General features: G+C 42.8%; 1 protein-coding gene and 1 long non-coding RNA gene across 4 annotated transcripts in view; both read right to left on the bottom strand.

Moving 5' to 3' along the window:
* Positions 1 to 9733, bottom strand: part of slc6a1b (solute carrier family 6 member 1b) — a 33892-nt gene extending 24159 nt beyond the window's left edge. The window contains exons 1-10 of one of the 3 annotated variants that reach the window (XM_048547389.2): positions 9388 to 9733; positions 7997 to 8446; positions 7467 to 7598; positions 6833 to 6933; positions 6333 to 6442; positions 6074 to 6206; positions 5071 to 5205; positions 4871 to 4974; positions 2381 to 2505; positions 423 to 535 (exon numbers count right to left, since the gene is read on the bottom strand). In XM_048547389.2, the coding sequence (XP_048403346.1) occupies positions 423 to 535; positions 2381 to 2505; positions 4871 to 4974; positions 5071 to 5205; positions 6074 to 6206; positions 6333 to 6442; positions 6833 to 6933; positions 7467 to 7598; positions 7997 to 8231 (1188 nt within the window). In that variant the 5' untranslated portion in view covers positions 8232 to 8446; positions 9388 to 9733. Of the gene's footprint in view, positions 1 to 422; positions 536 to 2380; positions 2506 to 4870; positions 4975 to 5070; positions 5206 to 6073; positions 6207 to 6332; positions 6443 to 6832; positions 6934 to 7466; positions 7599 to 7996; positions 8447 to 9180; positions 9252 to 9387 lie in introns of those variants that run through there. The other 2 variants (XM_048547387.2, XM_048547388.2) reach the window with 2 other exon arrangements.
* A 3986-nt stretch (positions 9734 to 13719) lies between these two features.
* The window catches only part of LOC125460223 (uncharacterized), a 95482-nt gene continuing 93415 nt past the window's right edge, over positions 13720 to 15786 (bottom strand). Inside the window, exon 3 of the long non-coding RNA XR_007249224.1 lies at positions 13720 to 14431. This is a non-coding gene — a long non-coding RNA (uncharacterized LOC125460223). The remainder of the gene's footprint in view (positions 14432 to 15786) is intronic.

Here is a 15786-nt window from a genome sequence, read left to right as displayed (position 1 = left end):
TCACATGGAATATTTCAAGTAAATGGTAGGATGCATCTCTGACTCAGCCAAGCAGCTCTACATTTTAATTCTGTGTTGTAGTACTAAATGCAATCAACCTGATTTTCATTGGGTGTAAAATGAAGTGCTTCTTATACTGTAAATATAACCATTCAAAATTGTCCAGATAGTGTACCTTTAAACATTTAATTGCTTGATCAAATGTTAAGAGTTATTAGTAACAGCTGTTCAGCACACCAATTATGAACATGTACAAAGATTCTCTTTGCACTTTCATTTATTTTCCAAAATGTTAATGAACTGGAATTGATTTTTCAAAAAAAACCCTGAAAATTAACACTATTGAAAAATGAGCAATCAACATTTCTTATCACTGACCCGACAGATATAACAATTTTCAAAGGACTTGGACTGAAACGTACCTGGCTGTCAATCCCAAGCATCAGTAGCATCGAGAAGAAAAGAATAGACCACAATGGAGATATTGGTAATTGTGTCACTGCTTCGGGATATGCTAAAAATGCCAGACCAGGACCTTTGAAAATAAAAGCATGTGTAATATTATCTGCCTTACTTTCAAGGTCAAACATATTTATGTGATTAAGAATATATATGTTCGAGCATATTTTTTGTGATCTAACATTCAGTGGGACACATGCTGTTAAAATGAAATAAAGGCTTTAGAAAGAATTAAATGAAAGAAGACTGACTGTTCGCAGACCACATACAGATTCTGATCAAGGCTCAAAGTTCACGTCAAGGAAGGGAAAGTACCTTTAAACTGCAGAAAAAAACTATAAAACTTTACAGAGATAATGGGAACTGCAGATGCTGGAGAATCCAAGATAACAAAGTGTGGAGCTGGATTAACACAGCAGGCCAAGCAGCATCTCAGGAGCATGTGCTCCTGAGATGCTGCTTGGCCTGCTGTGTTCATCCAGCTCCACACTTCATTATCTATAAAACTTTACATCCCATTTTATTCTCCAGTGGCTTCTTAGCTATTTTCTATCTGATGTGATATATTTCAAATGATTGTTGGGGAATTCACTGGGAACTGATGTACTATAACTAATTGGACATTGCATCTCATTCAAGGCTTCCTAAAGAAAACCATTACATCAGGCCCTCTATGTCTGAATTCAACACAATAGCTTACAGGTACTAAACACACATTCACCCTGACAGATTTAATACACATCTGAGATTGGTGCTGAAATAATAGCAATAATTGCAAAAGTATTCATTTCAGATTTGTAGACTGAGATCTTCAGGTCATTCCAGAAGCTTAGCAATAAAATGTATCTGAAAATTTCAACTCCACCTTTTGTTATTCTATTTTCACCTGGTCTTCTTGCATTAAGGGAGTGTTTCCCTTCATTTAACTCGTTTGCAAAATCTGCCATGTGGCATTTTTAGGTTAAGTTTCATTTACATGCCAGCATCACGAGGTCAATGCTGGTTGTTGCTTCCAAGATCCACGTACCAGTGTTGTATCCCCACATGCTACTTGACATGAAGAATTGTACAGGAATGACACGTTTGGAATTTGTCTAGCTCTTTGAAATAGATAGAACAACGCACATTATGCAATTTCAGTGAAGTGCCTTCATTTACTACTGCATTGTGGACTCTAAATTTTAAAGTTCAACTTAATATCAGGGCTGGCGGCAAAGGTTGTCCATTGCTGTACAAGCTAGGTCTTGCCTTCTGGATATCACTGAAGACTTCCAAGTCTATGATCCCACGCTGAGATAATAGGTGGTGTCCCGGGTTTCAGTGCAATTTTCTTAAGAGTTGATGAACATTGAGGAGCACGTGTTCAGACGGAGAGAACACCTCCTGTTTCTTCAGATTGATTAATAGGCCAAACCGCTTCACCAATATTTTGTGAAAATAGTCTCCAGAAAATTGCCGTCTGCATGAGGAATAAATAGTAAGAGCACTTGGCTCAGAAAGCTACATCCTCCTCCGTGACACAATGAAGATGACATCCCCATCAGAGTCGACTTTTTTTTTATCCCATTGGGCTTGTTGACATTTGTTGAGAAGGAGCTGCAGAAACCAAGATTAGTCCTATTCTTGAGTATTTATACGATGAGGGATGGAAGAATGTTGCGTGCAGGAGGGCAAGATCAGAAGCCTATTATTTTATCACAGGATGTCAAAAACCAGGATGTCGCTTTTCTTTTCGTCGGCGGGTAATGGGGAAATCGTAGCGTCTTGTCTACAACGACCAACTTTCACCATCATCATTTCAGAATTGGCACCAAGGATATTACCCGCGCCTTTGTTGCTCCAAGAGAATCAACGTGGGTCTGAATGTACACGTTGGAAGTGAGGTTGCCCTGTGAAACAACGTAAACACGCTGTAACGTACCTGAAGCAGCTACGTCCGCGATAGACTTCTTTGTCACGTGTGCCATAAAGCCCACGATGGAGAAAATAACAAAACCGGCGAACATACTGGTGGTGGAATTTATGCAGCAGACGATAATTGCGTCCCTGAAATAAGGGAGAGATTAAAAAAAAACATTGCTTTTGTCTCTAAAGGTTGTAACGTTTATTGTAACCAATAGTATTGAGGTGGACGTGAATGGAGCGATGTCACGCAATAGTGGAAGCTGGGCTCCTGCTTGTTATTACACAAACTGTTACTGATATGTCAGATCATATGAAATCACACCATATGGGAGGACAGCATACCTCGGCTGGCTCAGAAGGGGTCTCAATATCAAGGGCTCCTGTGTGCATCCAAATAGTTCGTACTCGCAACGGTAAAGACCGAAGAACAAGTCAGTTAGCTGCCTCCTGTCCTGCAGTTAGCTCTTGGAATAGTTTTATTTTAATTGTGAGGTAGTTGGAAACAAGAATTCTCTGATAATTTCAAATTTGCTGCTTTCTAACAGGTCTTCACCCGATTCAATGAAATAGATTGGGGAGAGTAAGACACAGGTATATGAAGCTGCAACGCAGAAGCCAAATCCAACCCCAAAAGACTGAGGTCAGTTTGAAGCGAACATTGCAACAGTTTATCGTTATAATAACAATTATCCCACCATGGTAAACCAGCGATGGATGCGTATTAAGCACTGATGGTAAAGATCCAATTTTCTCAAAACGTGGCCTCAACAGTTTTTTTCTTAATAACATAGTCCAGCTAGCCATAATGAAGTGAGGCAGTCATGTACTAGCGGGGCAAACAGGGCATCGGGACTTAGCTCCCACTGGGCTTAACCTTATTGCACTAAAAATATTGTTCCACCTCACAGGTTATCCAGAAGATTTACCAGCGTGTTTTCTGAGCTGCAAAGTTTCTATTAGAAGACCAGGTTGGGCAGGATAGGCGCGTTTTCGTTGCAAGCGGAAGCTAAAGCAAGATCAAACTGAATTGTGCGAAATCATGAGCAGTTTGGAGTCACGGAGTCATCGACATGTACAGCACAGTAACAGACCCTTCGGTCCAGCTCCGCCATAACTACCAGGTATCCCAAATTAATCTAGTCCCATTTGCCAGCATTAGGCACATATCCCTCCAAGCCCTTCCGATTCAGATACCCATCCAGATGTCTTTTAAATGTTGTAATTGTATGAGACTCCGCTACTTTCTCTAGCAGCTCATTCCATGCAAGCAATACCCTAAGAGTGAAAAAGTTACTCCTGAGGTCCCTTTTAATTTTTTTCCCCTCTCATATTAATCGTGTTCCAGCTAGTTTTGGACTCCTCTATCCCGGGGAAAAGACCTTGGCTATTGACCCTATCCGCAGTGCCTCGTGATTTTATAAGGTCACCCCTTCTGAAAATAACCCCAGCCAATTCAGCTTCTTCCTATGGCTCAAGACTTCCAGCCCTGGCACCCACATTGTAAATCTTTTCTGAACACTTTCAAGCTTCACAACGTCCTACCTATAGGAGGGTGACCAGAACTGAACACGCTAATCCAGCAATGGCCTCACCGATGTGCTGTACAGCTGCAACATGACGTGTCAACTCCATACTCAATGCACTGACCAATAAAGGGAAACATGCTAAACGCCTTCTTCACTGTCTGTCCACCTGACGCTCCGCTTTCAAGGAACTATCAGCCTTCACTCCAAGGTGTCTCTGAGTGAAGAAGAACACCCTAGTGTCCCTGGTTTAGAATTTCAGAATTGACCTATCATTGATTTAGATAAAAAGAGGTTGACAGGGGAATGTTCTCACTCTTTCAAAGGAGTATAGGTAGAAAGCCTCGTCACATTTAAAAATTACGTGGATGCACATTTGAAGTGTCGTAACCCACGAGGAAATGAACGGGGGCTGGAAGATGTGAAGAGAATGGTGATTTTGTTTGGGTGGGCGCACAATGGGTGGATGATATCCTTTCACGCTGGAACATTCTCTAATCTTCTACTCCGTACACCTTTAAAGCAATTTGGGTAATAGTTCATGGACTTATTCCCAAGGAAGGGGTGATTGAACAGACTCTGTGATAAGGTGAATTATCACTGAGAAGGGGACACGCCTCCTTCGGGAGGAGGCGGTGAGATGGGGAGGGGGAAGTGCTAACAGTAAAATTCGGCTCAATATCATATTTTCACATTAGCAAAAGAGTCATGAAGTTAGAACTGGAGAGGCAGGTAAAACCCTCGATCGCCAACAGGCAACTTGTATTTTTTTTAAGAGGAAAGCATCGTAGGGCAATGGGGAAAGAGAAGAGTGAGAAGTTCTTTTGGAAGGCTGTTTTAATGGGCTACCAGTGACACAGTGGGCGGAATGGTCTCCTCCTATGTGGCGTGATTCTGAGTCCATACCAGTTTGGGGTTTTTTGAGTGAAGAATGATGTCAGTAATGTGCAGTCTGTAACATAAGAGGTATAGGGCAGGATTACCTGTAAACATTGTTGTGGAATGTGTTGTAGCTTCCAAGCGCCACCAAAGATCCAAGACCCAGACCGTAAGAGAAAAATATCTGTGTGGCTGCATCCAACCATACCTGAGAGATAAAGTGTCCAGGCAGTAAATGATAACTGTTGTGCTTTCATTTCTCTCTTTATAGGAACCGCGAGCATAACAATGGCTGTTGACATACCTCTGAGTCTGAAAGGCGGCTGAAATCGGGGGTTATATAAAATAAGATTCCTTCTCGAGCTCCAGGCAGTGTTACTCCGCGGAAAAACAAAATGAGCAGCATAACATAGGGATATATTGCTGAAAAATAAACTACCTGTGGAAAGACGAGTGTTCAAGATTATGGAAATGTTTGTGTTTGTTTTAACATACTTCATCTACATCAGGATTCGATTCATAAATCTTTCTATTATTACGTTGTAAAAGATACCTACTAGGATTCGTGCAAAATATGTCACTGTGCGCGCTTGTGGGGATATTTCCTTCAAAGTATTAATCTGTCGTGATGTCTTTATTGGATTTATTTCCCTGTTCATTCTAGCAAGACACTTTTTTTTAGTAATTCCATTGAGAAGACAACTCTTAGGTCTAGGGAGAAAAACTGGAATTTATAAAAGATATGCACACCGCAATCATTAAAACTAACGATGGCGATGAGCGGGGATCGGGGATCTAGAGTGAGATCAAGGATGTTTGGGTTGTTTCCAAGCTCTGAAAATTTTCACTGCCAATTTTTTATGCACCTGAAATTTATCTAATACCCATTCCAGATAGAATGGCTGCTTTTAATAAAATCTTTGGAGCTTTCAGAGCAGCAGGGAGTCAGACCGCTGTTGTCGATCGCCGCAGATTAAAACAAAATCAAGGTGGGCTCGATGGGCCGCTTGGCTGCATTGGACACTAATATGTTTGTGGCGCGGTGGTAGTGTCCCTGCATCTGGACCAGGAGTCCCACCTGTTCCAGGGGTGCGTGATAAGAACGGGTACATTGTCAATATCTATACCTGGCCACTGTCTACATGTTCCAAATGGTCAGCGAAAGGCATGGAGGAAGCATTGAGGGCAAGTGGTTTCGTGTCTCAGCTGAGGAGCTAATGCCATCCGGTTGCAGTTAGTTTTTAGTGCCCCCGGGGCTCACTAACGACGCTGGAGAACTGTTCTCTTTCAGTAAAGATTCACTTTACCTTTCCTGTCCAGCTGACGCCTTTCCAAATACAAAAATATACCAGAACCCAGGCGATGGCCAGCGTTATTGCAAGAGGTGGTCGAATTTGTCCAGGCTGGTCCAGTCCATCTGTTAACTGGTGCATGTTTCGTCTGTCAATATAGTTATGCGTATCTCAATAAAATATTTCATCTTTGACCTACCATTTCTGTAACAGTTAAGCTTAATTCGCAATATTAAGACCAAATTAAAATCCAAACGCGTAAAAGCAATCTTACTCCCAGAATTCCACAATGGGACTGGTGATGTTCGTGGCATTGGTCATGCTATAGTTGGAGAAACAGCTCTCTGTGTTCCAGTTGTTACCACAGCTTTGCCAAGGAAGTTCCTGGTTAGGATAAAACACGGTACAATTATTTTTTCGTTTTTCAACAGCTAACCACTTGAACCTGGCATGATCACCAACGAATCTTTACGGTTTGCAGCCTTTATTTTCTAGTTTATTCCAAGCTACCTCCCCAAATCCCCTCAGTTGTCAGTCGCTGCTTCCCATCCTTGTTAACAGCTTTAACATTGCAATACGGGACCGTGGTACTGTCACTACCTCTGACGCCAAACGCTCTAATTTCAAGACCCACCTACGGCCAAAATATGTTCGAACAGGTTGATTTAAACATTAACTCGCGTTGTTTGATCGCCGAGGTACTTCATGTTCTAGGTCCACAGTACAATTAACAGCCAAGAGAGTTGAACTCGACAATAAACAGAAACAACTTACTGATGTGAACGAATTATACAAGTAATAAATGGCCCAAGCAATGATGACGACGTAGTAGATGTTGAGCCAGAATGAGAGGACTGCAGCGGCCAGACCTACGCCTGCAAACACAAGAGATATGGCGAAGTCCGACACGTTAATCAGAGCAGGTCTCACACAACAGCTTGTACCATTTACGCCTACAGTGTGAAGAAGCATTTTAACCAAAGCGGCGGCGCCGGACAAGGGCAAGCAGTATAAAATACCTGTAACACGGTCACTTATTGTCATCGGGAATAGCTTCTGGGAAACCGTGGGTGTTTGTGGCTGACTTTTTCTCTTCAGCTCAAACTATACAGGCTCGAGCGATCGGAATGTGTCACTGAGAAACGGATATCAACATGCGCAGGCTTTAAAGCAATAAAGACTTCAAACATAAACCCAACAGAGTGGCTTGGAAGCGGTGACGAAAGCATTACTGCCGCCGCTCTTACTGAGAGAAATCACTTCTACTGAGGTTGCAATGCTGCTACGCAGAGAACACTGAGCTGGAAAAGAGCTGGAAAAGAGCGGTGGGGTGTATCTCTCAAGAGCAGCGCAGTGTTCTGGTTTCTACACACTGACCAGGCGCTCATGCCGATGCTGCAGACCGTACCTTTGAACATTGGCGCCAGTCTCCAGATACCCAGTCCACCGACAGACGTGTATTGGCCCAACGAGCATTCCAGGAGGAAGATTGGCATCCCAGCAAAGATCAGGGTCAAGAAGTAAGGGATGAGAAAGGCCCCTTTGGAGAACAGTGAGCGGGATTTTAGATATTGATAGGAAATAGGAAACCTCTTAAATAAGGATCTGGCTATATACAGATGCTTCAGAAATAACGTTACATGAATGAGTTGACCACGCCAATTGGTACATAAATCACCCCCTTACAATATGTTGAATTCATTTCCGCTCCTAAGCGATGCATTGGATTATATATACCTGAAACTGACTATTCAAATTTTACATATTAAAAACAATGCAGAACTGCTTTTCTGGCAATATTCTATACGAACAAAGCTGTAGATATTTGATGCAACATTGACTTTGTTGCCTACAATTCAAATCCACGAGTGATGGATCATTCCTCTTTACGGTTTAAAGTACTGGTTTATTTATTATGAAGTGAGTATTTTTGTTTACCTCCGCCGTTTTTCCCACAAAGGTAAGGAAACCTCCACACATTTCCTAGGCCGATGGCATATCCAATGCAGGAGAGCAGGAAGTCAAATTTTCCTCCCCATTTCTCCCTCTCGGGGACGGTTCTGGTCTTCTGCACCTTCACCACCAGAGTTTTCGGCTTGTCGTTGGAGGTGGGCGCCTCGTGGAGCTCGGTGGAAATCTGCCCGTCCGGGGTCTTCGCGCCGTTGCTCGCCATCCCTTTCAACTTGGGCGCCGAACGTCGGGGAGTTGGTCGGAAATTTTCAGCACCGGACCACGTGGAAAGCAGCTTCGCGGCTCTTTCTGACCAGCTCAAGGGGAGAAAAATCAAATCAACGCGGATCCTAGCGGTGGGCGAGAACTCGGGGAGGCGGGACAGAGGGCTCGGACTCGATGGAGGTGAGCAGCCAGACTGAACCAGACTGAGAGAATCTGCAAAAGAGATAAGGAAACGCAAGGCTAGAGAGTAGATAACAACAGAAACAGGCGAGGCACGTGTTTCTGACTCTAGTTTTGCTCGTGTTGATGGAACTGGGACACATCACGTCATGTTAGAGTTTCTGGGAAATCGGTAATCACAGCACAATCCGCGCTGATCTTCCTCCAGCATAATGTCTCCCCATCTCAACTTCGTTTCCCACCTATGGCTGCCTCCTAAAGATAACGTAAAACTAACACCATCAGGCTGCAGCATCGCCGATCACCGTCCACACGCCCACAAATCTGTCCCTCACTGCCGGCTACACATTCCAAATGTGCCCCTTCCCTTCGAGCACTGTGTAGGTTCCTGGCAATCGACTCGTCGTTTCCTTAATCCCAGCGCATTCTCCTGGACATTCCCGCAAAGTGATAGCGGTCACATTTATGCAGAGCCCAGTCACAGCTGCGTGAACTCAGGGAGCCTGGAGCTCTGACATTTACCTGTCAATCTGCCTATTCCTGATGTGGGTAAAAATATCCCTTGTCGCTTTGAATTGGTCAATGTCATAAGATCGCCAGCGTAACCCTACCCCCTACCTCACCCCAACCATCCGACTCGCTACTGAATTTCCAGAGACGAAGTCGCCTCAAACCTGGTGTCTGGACTCCAACGTCTTAGAAACAGAAATCAACCCCCCCCCCCCCACACAGGTACATTCAAAGTTTTCTTAACGGTATCCACGTACAGGGAAGCTTTCGCTACATAGCAGCACAATGTGGCGCGGATTCTTTCAAATAAGTGCGATTTTTGTTGTGCTTCAAGTCAGCTCGATTCAATTCAATGCAATTTAGCTTTATTGTCATATATAGCTATCTGTTACTCCTCCCACCCCCTCTCTCTTTTCACACAGATACATATCTGGAGGTGTTATAAGGATCAACCATTCACTTACTGTTGCACAGAGCGGGCTGAGCCCGTGTTTACGGCTCGAAGTTGTCCCTTGCTCCTGTTGAAGATCAAGGCTTTGTTGTTGCTGCTGGTTTTCAGTGTTTGCGAGCCTCGGAGCTCAGAACAGTGGACGCATTCTCTGTCCGACAGTGTGCTGCTGTGGATGTACTGCTGCCAGTGCTCGGCTTTAGCTTCGCCGAGCGGAGAGAGCGGATGGGCAGGGAGCAGGAGGGATGACACTCCCGCGCAACTCTCTCTGCTCCCTCCAGCGACAACGTAGCGTGCGGCGCCCAGCCTGCTGCCACACTCATCTACACAGCGTCAATGTCATCTCAAAGTCACATCCACTGAGAGAGCAGTGGGCTTCGCTTCCCTGGCCCCTTCCCCCACGTAACCCATCCCCTTTTCGCTCCAGCTGCAATTGGTGCTTGCTGGCTACTTTAAAACATGCTACCACTGTGCAGAGGCTACTCATGATGGGCTGTAGGAGCGCCAAGTGGGAAGTGTTAGCATTTTTAATCGGGCGGCACTTTATTTTGAAGATTGAATTCTGAACACTTGCATACATGATATAGTAACACACACCGCTGATGCTTCTCCAGTAATACCAACAGGAACTGCCACCTAATAATTGGAATATTGCGATTTATTGGAACGAACGTTCAAAATACACAAATGGGATGATGTGACAACAATATTTGCACTTCGTTTGCTTAACTCTTTGTAAGAGTGAAAATGAACAATTAAATCAGAAAATGGTAGTATTTGTTACGATTTACGTCCAATATTCCAAACACAGAACAAGATATTAACTGCTTGGCGACAAGAAGCAGGAGGTCTGAAGGGTTAGCGAGTGAGACTGGGCCTAATTTGAATGAAGGGATGGGACAATTTACCTTGTCTTCAGGGCAAGAAAAGTTTCGGTCAATATAAGAGTACAAAACACAGTCTCCCAGTTACAAAAATAACGCCCCAGAACGATTTAAAAATAAAAGATAAAACGTCAAGTTCTGTGTGAAAAACCGTAAGAATTCACTTCACCACTGTCCAGAATTTCAGGGTCGAATTTGGAATCCAAGCAGGAGGAGATAAGATGCACAGTCAATAGGGCTTTCCCTGGAGGTAAGATATAAACTGAAAATAGTTTTCTCAATCTTCTTAACTTCTGCTCGTCAGAAGAGAAAAGGCCATATTTTCCTAAAATGTGGAACACAAGGCTTTACCTCCACTTTCAAGAAATGGACGAACCTCTCAGGAAAGGAAAGAGAAATCTTATTCTGCAGTTTCACCTCTCCCAATAATAATTCATATGAGCTTGGAAAAAGTGTGTGTTAACTGCTATAACAGGATTAGATTCATGCAAAATGCTCACAAAATTACCTCTATAACCCCACCTTAATAATAACTACTATAATTAAACTGGACAGAAGAAGGGTGATCAGTTGACACAACCGTAGGCCTAAATCCAGGAGCACACGAAGAAGTGTATATCTGATCAAACACATTGATGTCCTGAAGCAAGTGTCACATAGATTATCATATAAAGATTAATTTATAAATATTCCAGCTGAATGTAATTCGGGTGAATGACGTGATAACTGAATCGTTTGAAACAAAGTCTTTCTCTCTCTCTCTCGATCATACAAATCATTTAAGGCTCATAATGAAGATGACCGTGCTCAGGGTAGTGATTAGAAAATGGGAACAAATAGCTTCAGTTGTTACGGGTGATGCATTAAGAAAACGTTCAATGCTTCCATCCTGATAAACATTCGTGATAACTTTGCGTTATTAACTCTCCCCTATTTCTGCGGGTTTTCAGTAAACAAATAAGTGTCAATGAAACGACGTGGCCTGTTCAGAATAAATATCATGTCTTTAACTGGGAGGGGTTATAAGCTCCAACCAGTAACCGCACACACTGTAATTCTGGCGTTGCATGTTCAATACAGCCCCATGTTGTTTGGATGTGATGAAAGCCGGTAGCAAGTCGAGAGTACCTCTTTACTGGGAGAGGGGAGACGGTATTTACATATAAACACTCGGCAGGTGGAGGCAGCTTTAGGGAAACCTATTCACATGACATTAGGTTAGAGAAACATGCCCGTACAATAAAATATGATTGAAGGGCTCTGAATCGAACCTCAACGACTCAAGGCTGCTGTAGGTGAACCCACCGTTTGCGGTTAGATCTTGTGGATGAGGCAATTGTGATAGCATTTGTCATTTCATTGCAGTTCTTCCTTAGTACTGGTCACTTCGAGGTGTAACAAAAGCGATATTTCGAATTTTGCAAGGTGTCTGATTTGATTTGAAGATATTTTTACACAAGGCGAACGCAACAATAGTGGTTCCATTGGGAATGTGTTTGCGCTGTCAGAGCCTCGAACACATTCGCCGCTCTCACGGAAGGGGAAATGGGTTTTGACGGTCTTAGCTTAATTATATAGGGTACGGCACTGTTAGATTGGAGAATGAATATACCCAACTCACACTGAGATGGTAATAAATTTATTATTGTCTTCAGGTTAGTTTTCTCCATACCCCAGAAACTTTTTACTTATCGGTGTGTGGAGCGACGAGACACGGCCGTTGTAGCTCCGGATGATCACTGTTGCACATTTCAGACCAGAATCGGCTAAAGCCACCTAAAGCAGAAAACGAGTCATTTGCAGAAGTTCGGATTTCACTGATAATCTGCTTCTGGGTAGTGGTTGGATGAGACCTTCTTACAGTTATACCCAGTTGTGACAATATTATCAGTACAATTTAGAATATTACTTTTCCTTTATCAGGGAGGAACCTTTGCATCCTCTGTGACTTGGTATTAAAATTGATTTCACTCGCAAACCGGATGAGACACAGCATACTGACATCAGCGCCTTGTGGTGAACGCACCAGACAACGTGAATACCTGTAGGCCTGGCGGTACGTGTGGAGAGGGAAGTAGAACTAATGTCTCAGATCAATAATCGTTCATCAGCTCTGAGGGCCAGGCCCCTTTGAGTCTTGCCAGCGTTTGCTATACCTTTTATTTCAGGTTTTAGGCATCTGCAGTATCTGGCGTTTGTAGCCCAGCGAAGTGACGAAAATAGTTGTGCCAGTGTGTGCTGAAACCCTTAGACTGTTGTCAAATGTCATTTCTTTACTACGGTGTTCATTAGCAATTCATATCTTAAATGCTTGAGAGGTCCTTCAAGCGGAACATATGGAGATGTTCTATCATCTATAGCGGAATGGCAATGGTTTAGTGGAAGTATCGCTGGACTGTTAATGCAGGGATCCAGGTAACGTTCTGAGGACCCAGATTCGAATCCCACCATGACAGATGGTGGAATTCGAATTCATTAAAATATTTGGAATTAAGTGTCTAACGATGACCATAAATCCATTGTCAATTGTCAAAAGGCCCATCTGGTTCACTCATGGACTTTAGGAAAGGAAACTGTCATCCTTACTACATATGACTCCAGACCCACAACAATGTCTCTGGGCAACAAATGCTGCCTGGCCAGCGATACCCTTATCCTGTGAGTGAATAAAACAAAATGGTTAGTTCAAGTGTGTGGACAGGTCATAACATGAAATAAGGTAAACATAATTGATCCTATGGTCATTGTTGCCCTGCCTGACCATAGAGCTGCTTTATCATTAGAGAGAGGGAGGACAAGTGATGCTTAGCCTGAGGGTCAATATGCTTCAGGCCAGGGGAGAGGCTAATAAATAGAACTCTTCATGTAACCTCGACCAGTGCAAGAATTGAACACACCCCTCTGGTATCACTCTACATGCAAACTTGCCATCTTTCCAACTAAACTAACTGACCTTCCTTGAATGACTTACGACTGATATGACACACTTTCCAGTCTCCTTGTATCAAATCAAAACGCACCAATACCACATACTTGTAGGGAATATAATTAGGGAAATACAAAGCTTCAAGAAGTGCATTTTGTCGTTTTTATATGAAGATACGTTGAGACAGAGATATCAAGTGGTCTTCTCAAAGCCAATAAAGTTAACACCTTGCGAGGCCATAGGTTAAAAAAAATATAAATTGGAACAATGGAAGCAGCCTGAATGGGTGGGATCCATTTCCCACAGAGCCAAGGTTTTCAGTTTTAGCCTTCTGCAGTTACTGGGGTCTTGAAGGTGGATGTGGAAGCTCTTATTCATTTTTCTATTACAGCAGGGTTCTCTTCCTGCTGCTACAATTGCATGGGAGGCAATCTATTTGACTGAATTCACCTTTGTCAAGGGTGTGTTTATGGGATGTTACTATATTGGAAGTTAATTAGTTGTAGTTAATGTATATGCTATTTCATTAAGCCTTTCAATGGAGTTATGGTCAAGCCAATCCTCTTCTTTTCATTTTGTCTCTATTTTAACTGTAATGTAAAAGTAAAGTATGTTTTGCTTAAAGTTGAATAGTTTGACCAATAAAATTACGTCAGGAGCACACCACCTTAAATGTATCTTTAAAATAAGAAAACGTTGGCGCCTGGACTATCTTTTTAATATAATTTTTGAGGGTAGGGATTGGTCTGGGACATAATAACACAAACGCTCGAAATTTCTCAGCAAGAACACGAAACACTGGCCAATTTAATGGGTGTCTCAGTCACCATCACAGATCCACAGAACAGTTACTCCCCAGAAGGAGAGCATTTGGCCCATCCTTTCTGCACTAGCTCTTCAAACGAGCAGCAACAGCGTTAATCTCCTGCTTCACCCATACCCTCGCCCTCTATTTCAATCCAAATAATCATCCGATGCCGTCTTGAATGCTTCCACTGAACCTTCCTCCACCACATCTCCAAGCAGAGCATTGCATAGAATATTCCAGGCACTGATAAAAGTTCTACCAGAGTTTGAGAGTCAAGTATAGGATTAATGTTTAGACAATGGTGCAGTTTCATTTCCTGATTTCGGAAGGAACAAGAAGAATCCCATGACAGTATTGCCCAACATCCGACGACGAGCAATTATTTTTCTCATCGTAAATTTATTCCTGTTGTGAGATTCTTGCACCCATCCTCATTCGAAATCTATAGTGGAAAGAAAGATTTTTTTTAATGTGTAGCATTACTTCGTCGAATCATTTCCTCTTCCAAATAAATTGACATTCATTTAATTAGAAAACCATTCCGTTTTCGTAATTAATGTTTGTGGGGATTAACGCTGATTTATTAAGTGGCGCGGGCATACGGTATTTGATATTGGTCCAACGTAGCCTATTGTGATTCGACTGAATACGTGATAGAAAACCTTTGAATGTCGAACATCAAACAATTTCGGAGTGATCACCTCTGGCAGTCGTTTTAATTTGTCAGCGCATAGAAAACGTGACCCATCGTAGCGGGAAAAATGGTGATAACATAAAATTTCTAACATGATTTTCATGGCAGAATTTTACCAGATCTGAAGTTATGACGGAATATGGACACAATCGATTTTATCAAGTTGGTTAATTTCTGCAATGCTGAATATAGTTTCACATGATTTACATCCTAATGCATTCCCATTGATTGCCCTGACAATATCGTCAGCGGGTACCTCTCCAAACTAAAGACTGTGCCTTAGTGCAGAGGGTTGATTAACTGGGATTGAAAAGTGGTTTCAAAAAGATAAGCGCCACTTGGCATCATCTTCCAGGATTGATTCCAAATGAAAACTTACTGAACAGATTCACACACAACATTGAGTATTTTGCCGCTGGACTTGCGCGATGAACCTATCACATCAATATTGTCATGTTACCACTCGGAGACAGGACACAGAATCAAACAGAGAGTTTATGTACCATTCAGTGTTCTGACCCAGAAGGGCAGTCCAATCCCAGGCTGAGGATTTCAGACATACACCTGAGCTGAATTTGAATTATTGGCACAGAAGAGTAGAAGCCACCAGGGAGGTAAGTGGTAAAACATGAGTAAATCCTGCCGTAGCAAATTTGAATGCAGGTAAAGGAGATTTTACTTGTTAAGTACCAGGGGCAAGGGGACGCAATGCAGCCCCTCTAGCCTGCTCCATTATTCAATAAGTTCAGGCTTGGCCTCAACTCCACTTTCCTGCCAGCTCTCCATACCCCTTCAACCCATTACTCATCAAAAATCCATCTATACCCCAGAGAAGTAATTTTTCCTCATTTCTGTTTTAAACCTGCTACTTATTATGTGACCTTTCATTCTAGATTGCCCCACGTGAGGAAATATCCTTTCCACAACTGCTTTGTTAAATGCTTTCGCATTTTAATATTCCACAATTAGATTTCATCTCATACTTCAAAGCTCCAGAGAGTATTAGATTCCCTACAGTGTGGAAACAGGGCCGTTGGCCCAACAAGTCCACACTGCCCCTTGGAGCATCCCAGCCAGACCCATCCCCCTATAACCCACACACC

Source organism: Stegostoma tigrinum, chromosome 11, assembly GCF_030684315.1.
Source record: "Stegostoma tigrinum isolate sSteTig4 chromosome 11, sSteTig4.hap1, whole genome shotgun sequence".
Classification (NCBI taxonomy): Eukaryota; Metazoa; Chordata; class Chondrichthyes; order Orectolobiformes; family Stegostomatidae; genus Stegostoma; species Stegostoma tigrinum.
Note: the sequence above shows the minus strand (reverse complement) of the source record. Positions and strands in the feature narration are given on the sequence as shown.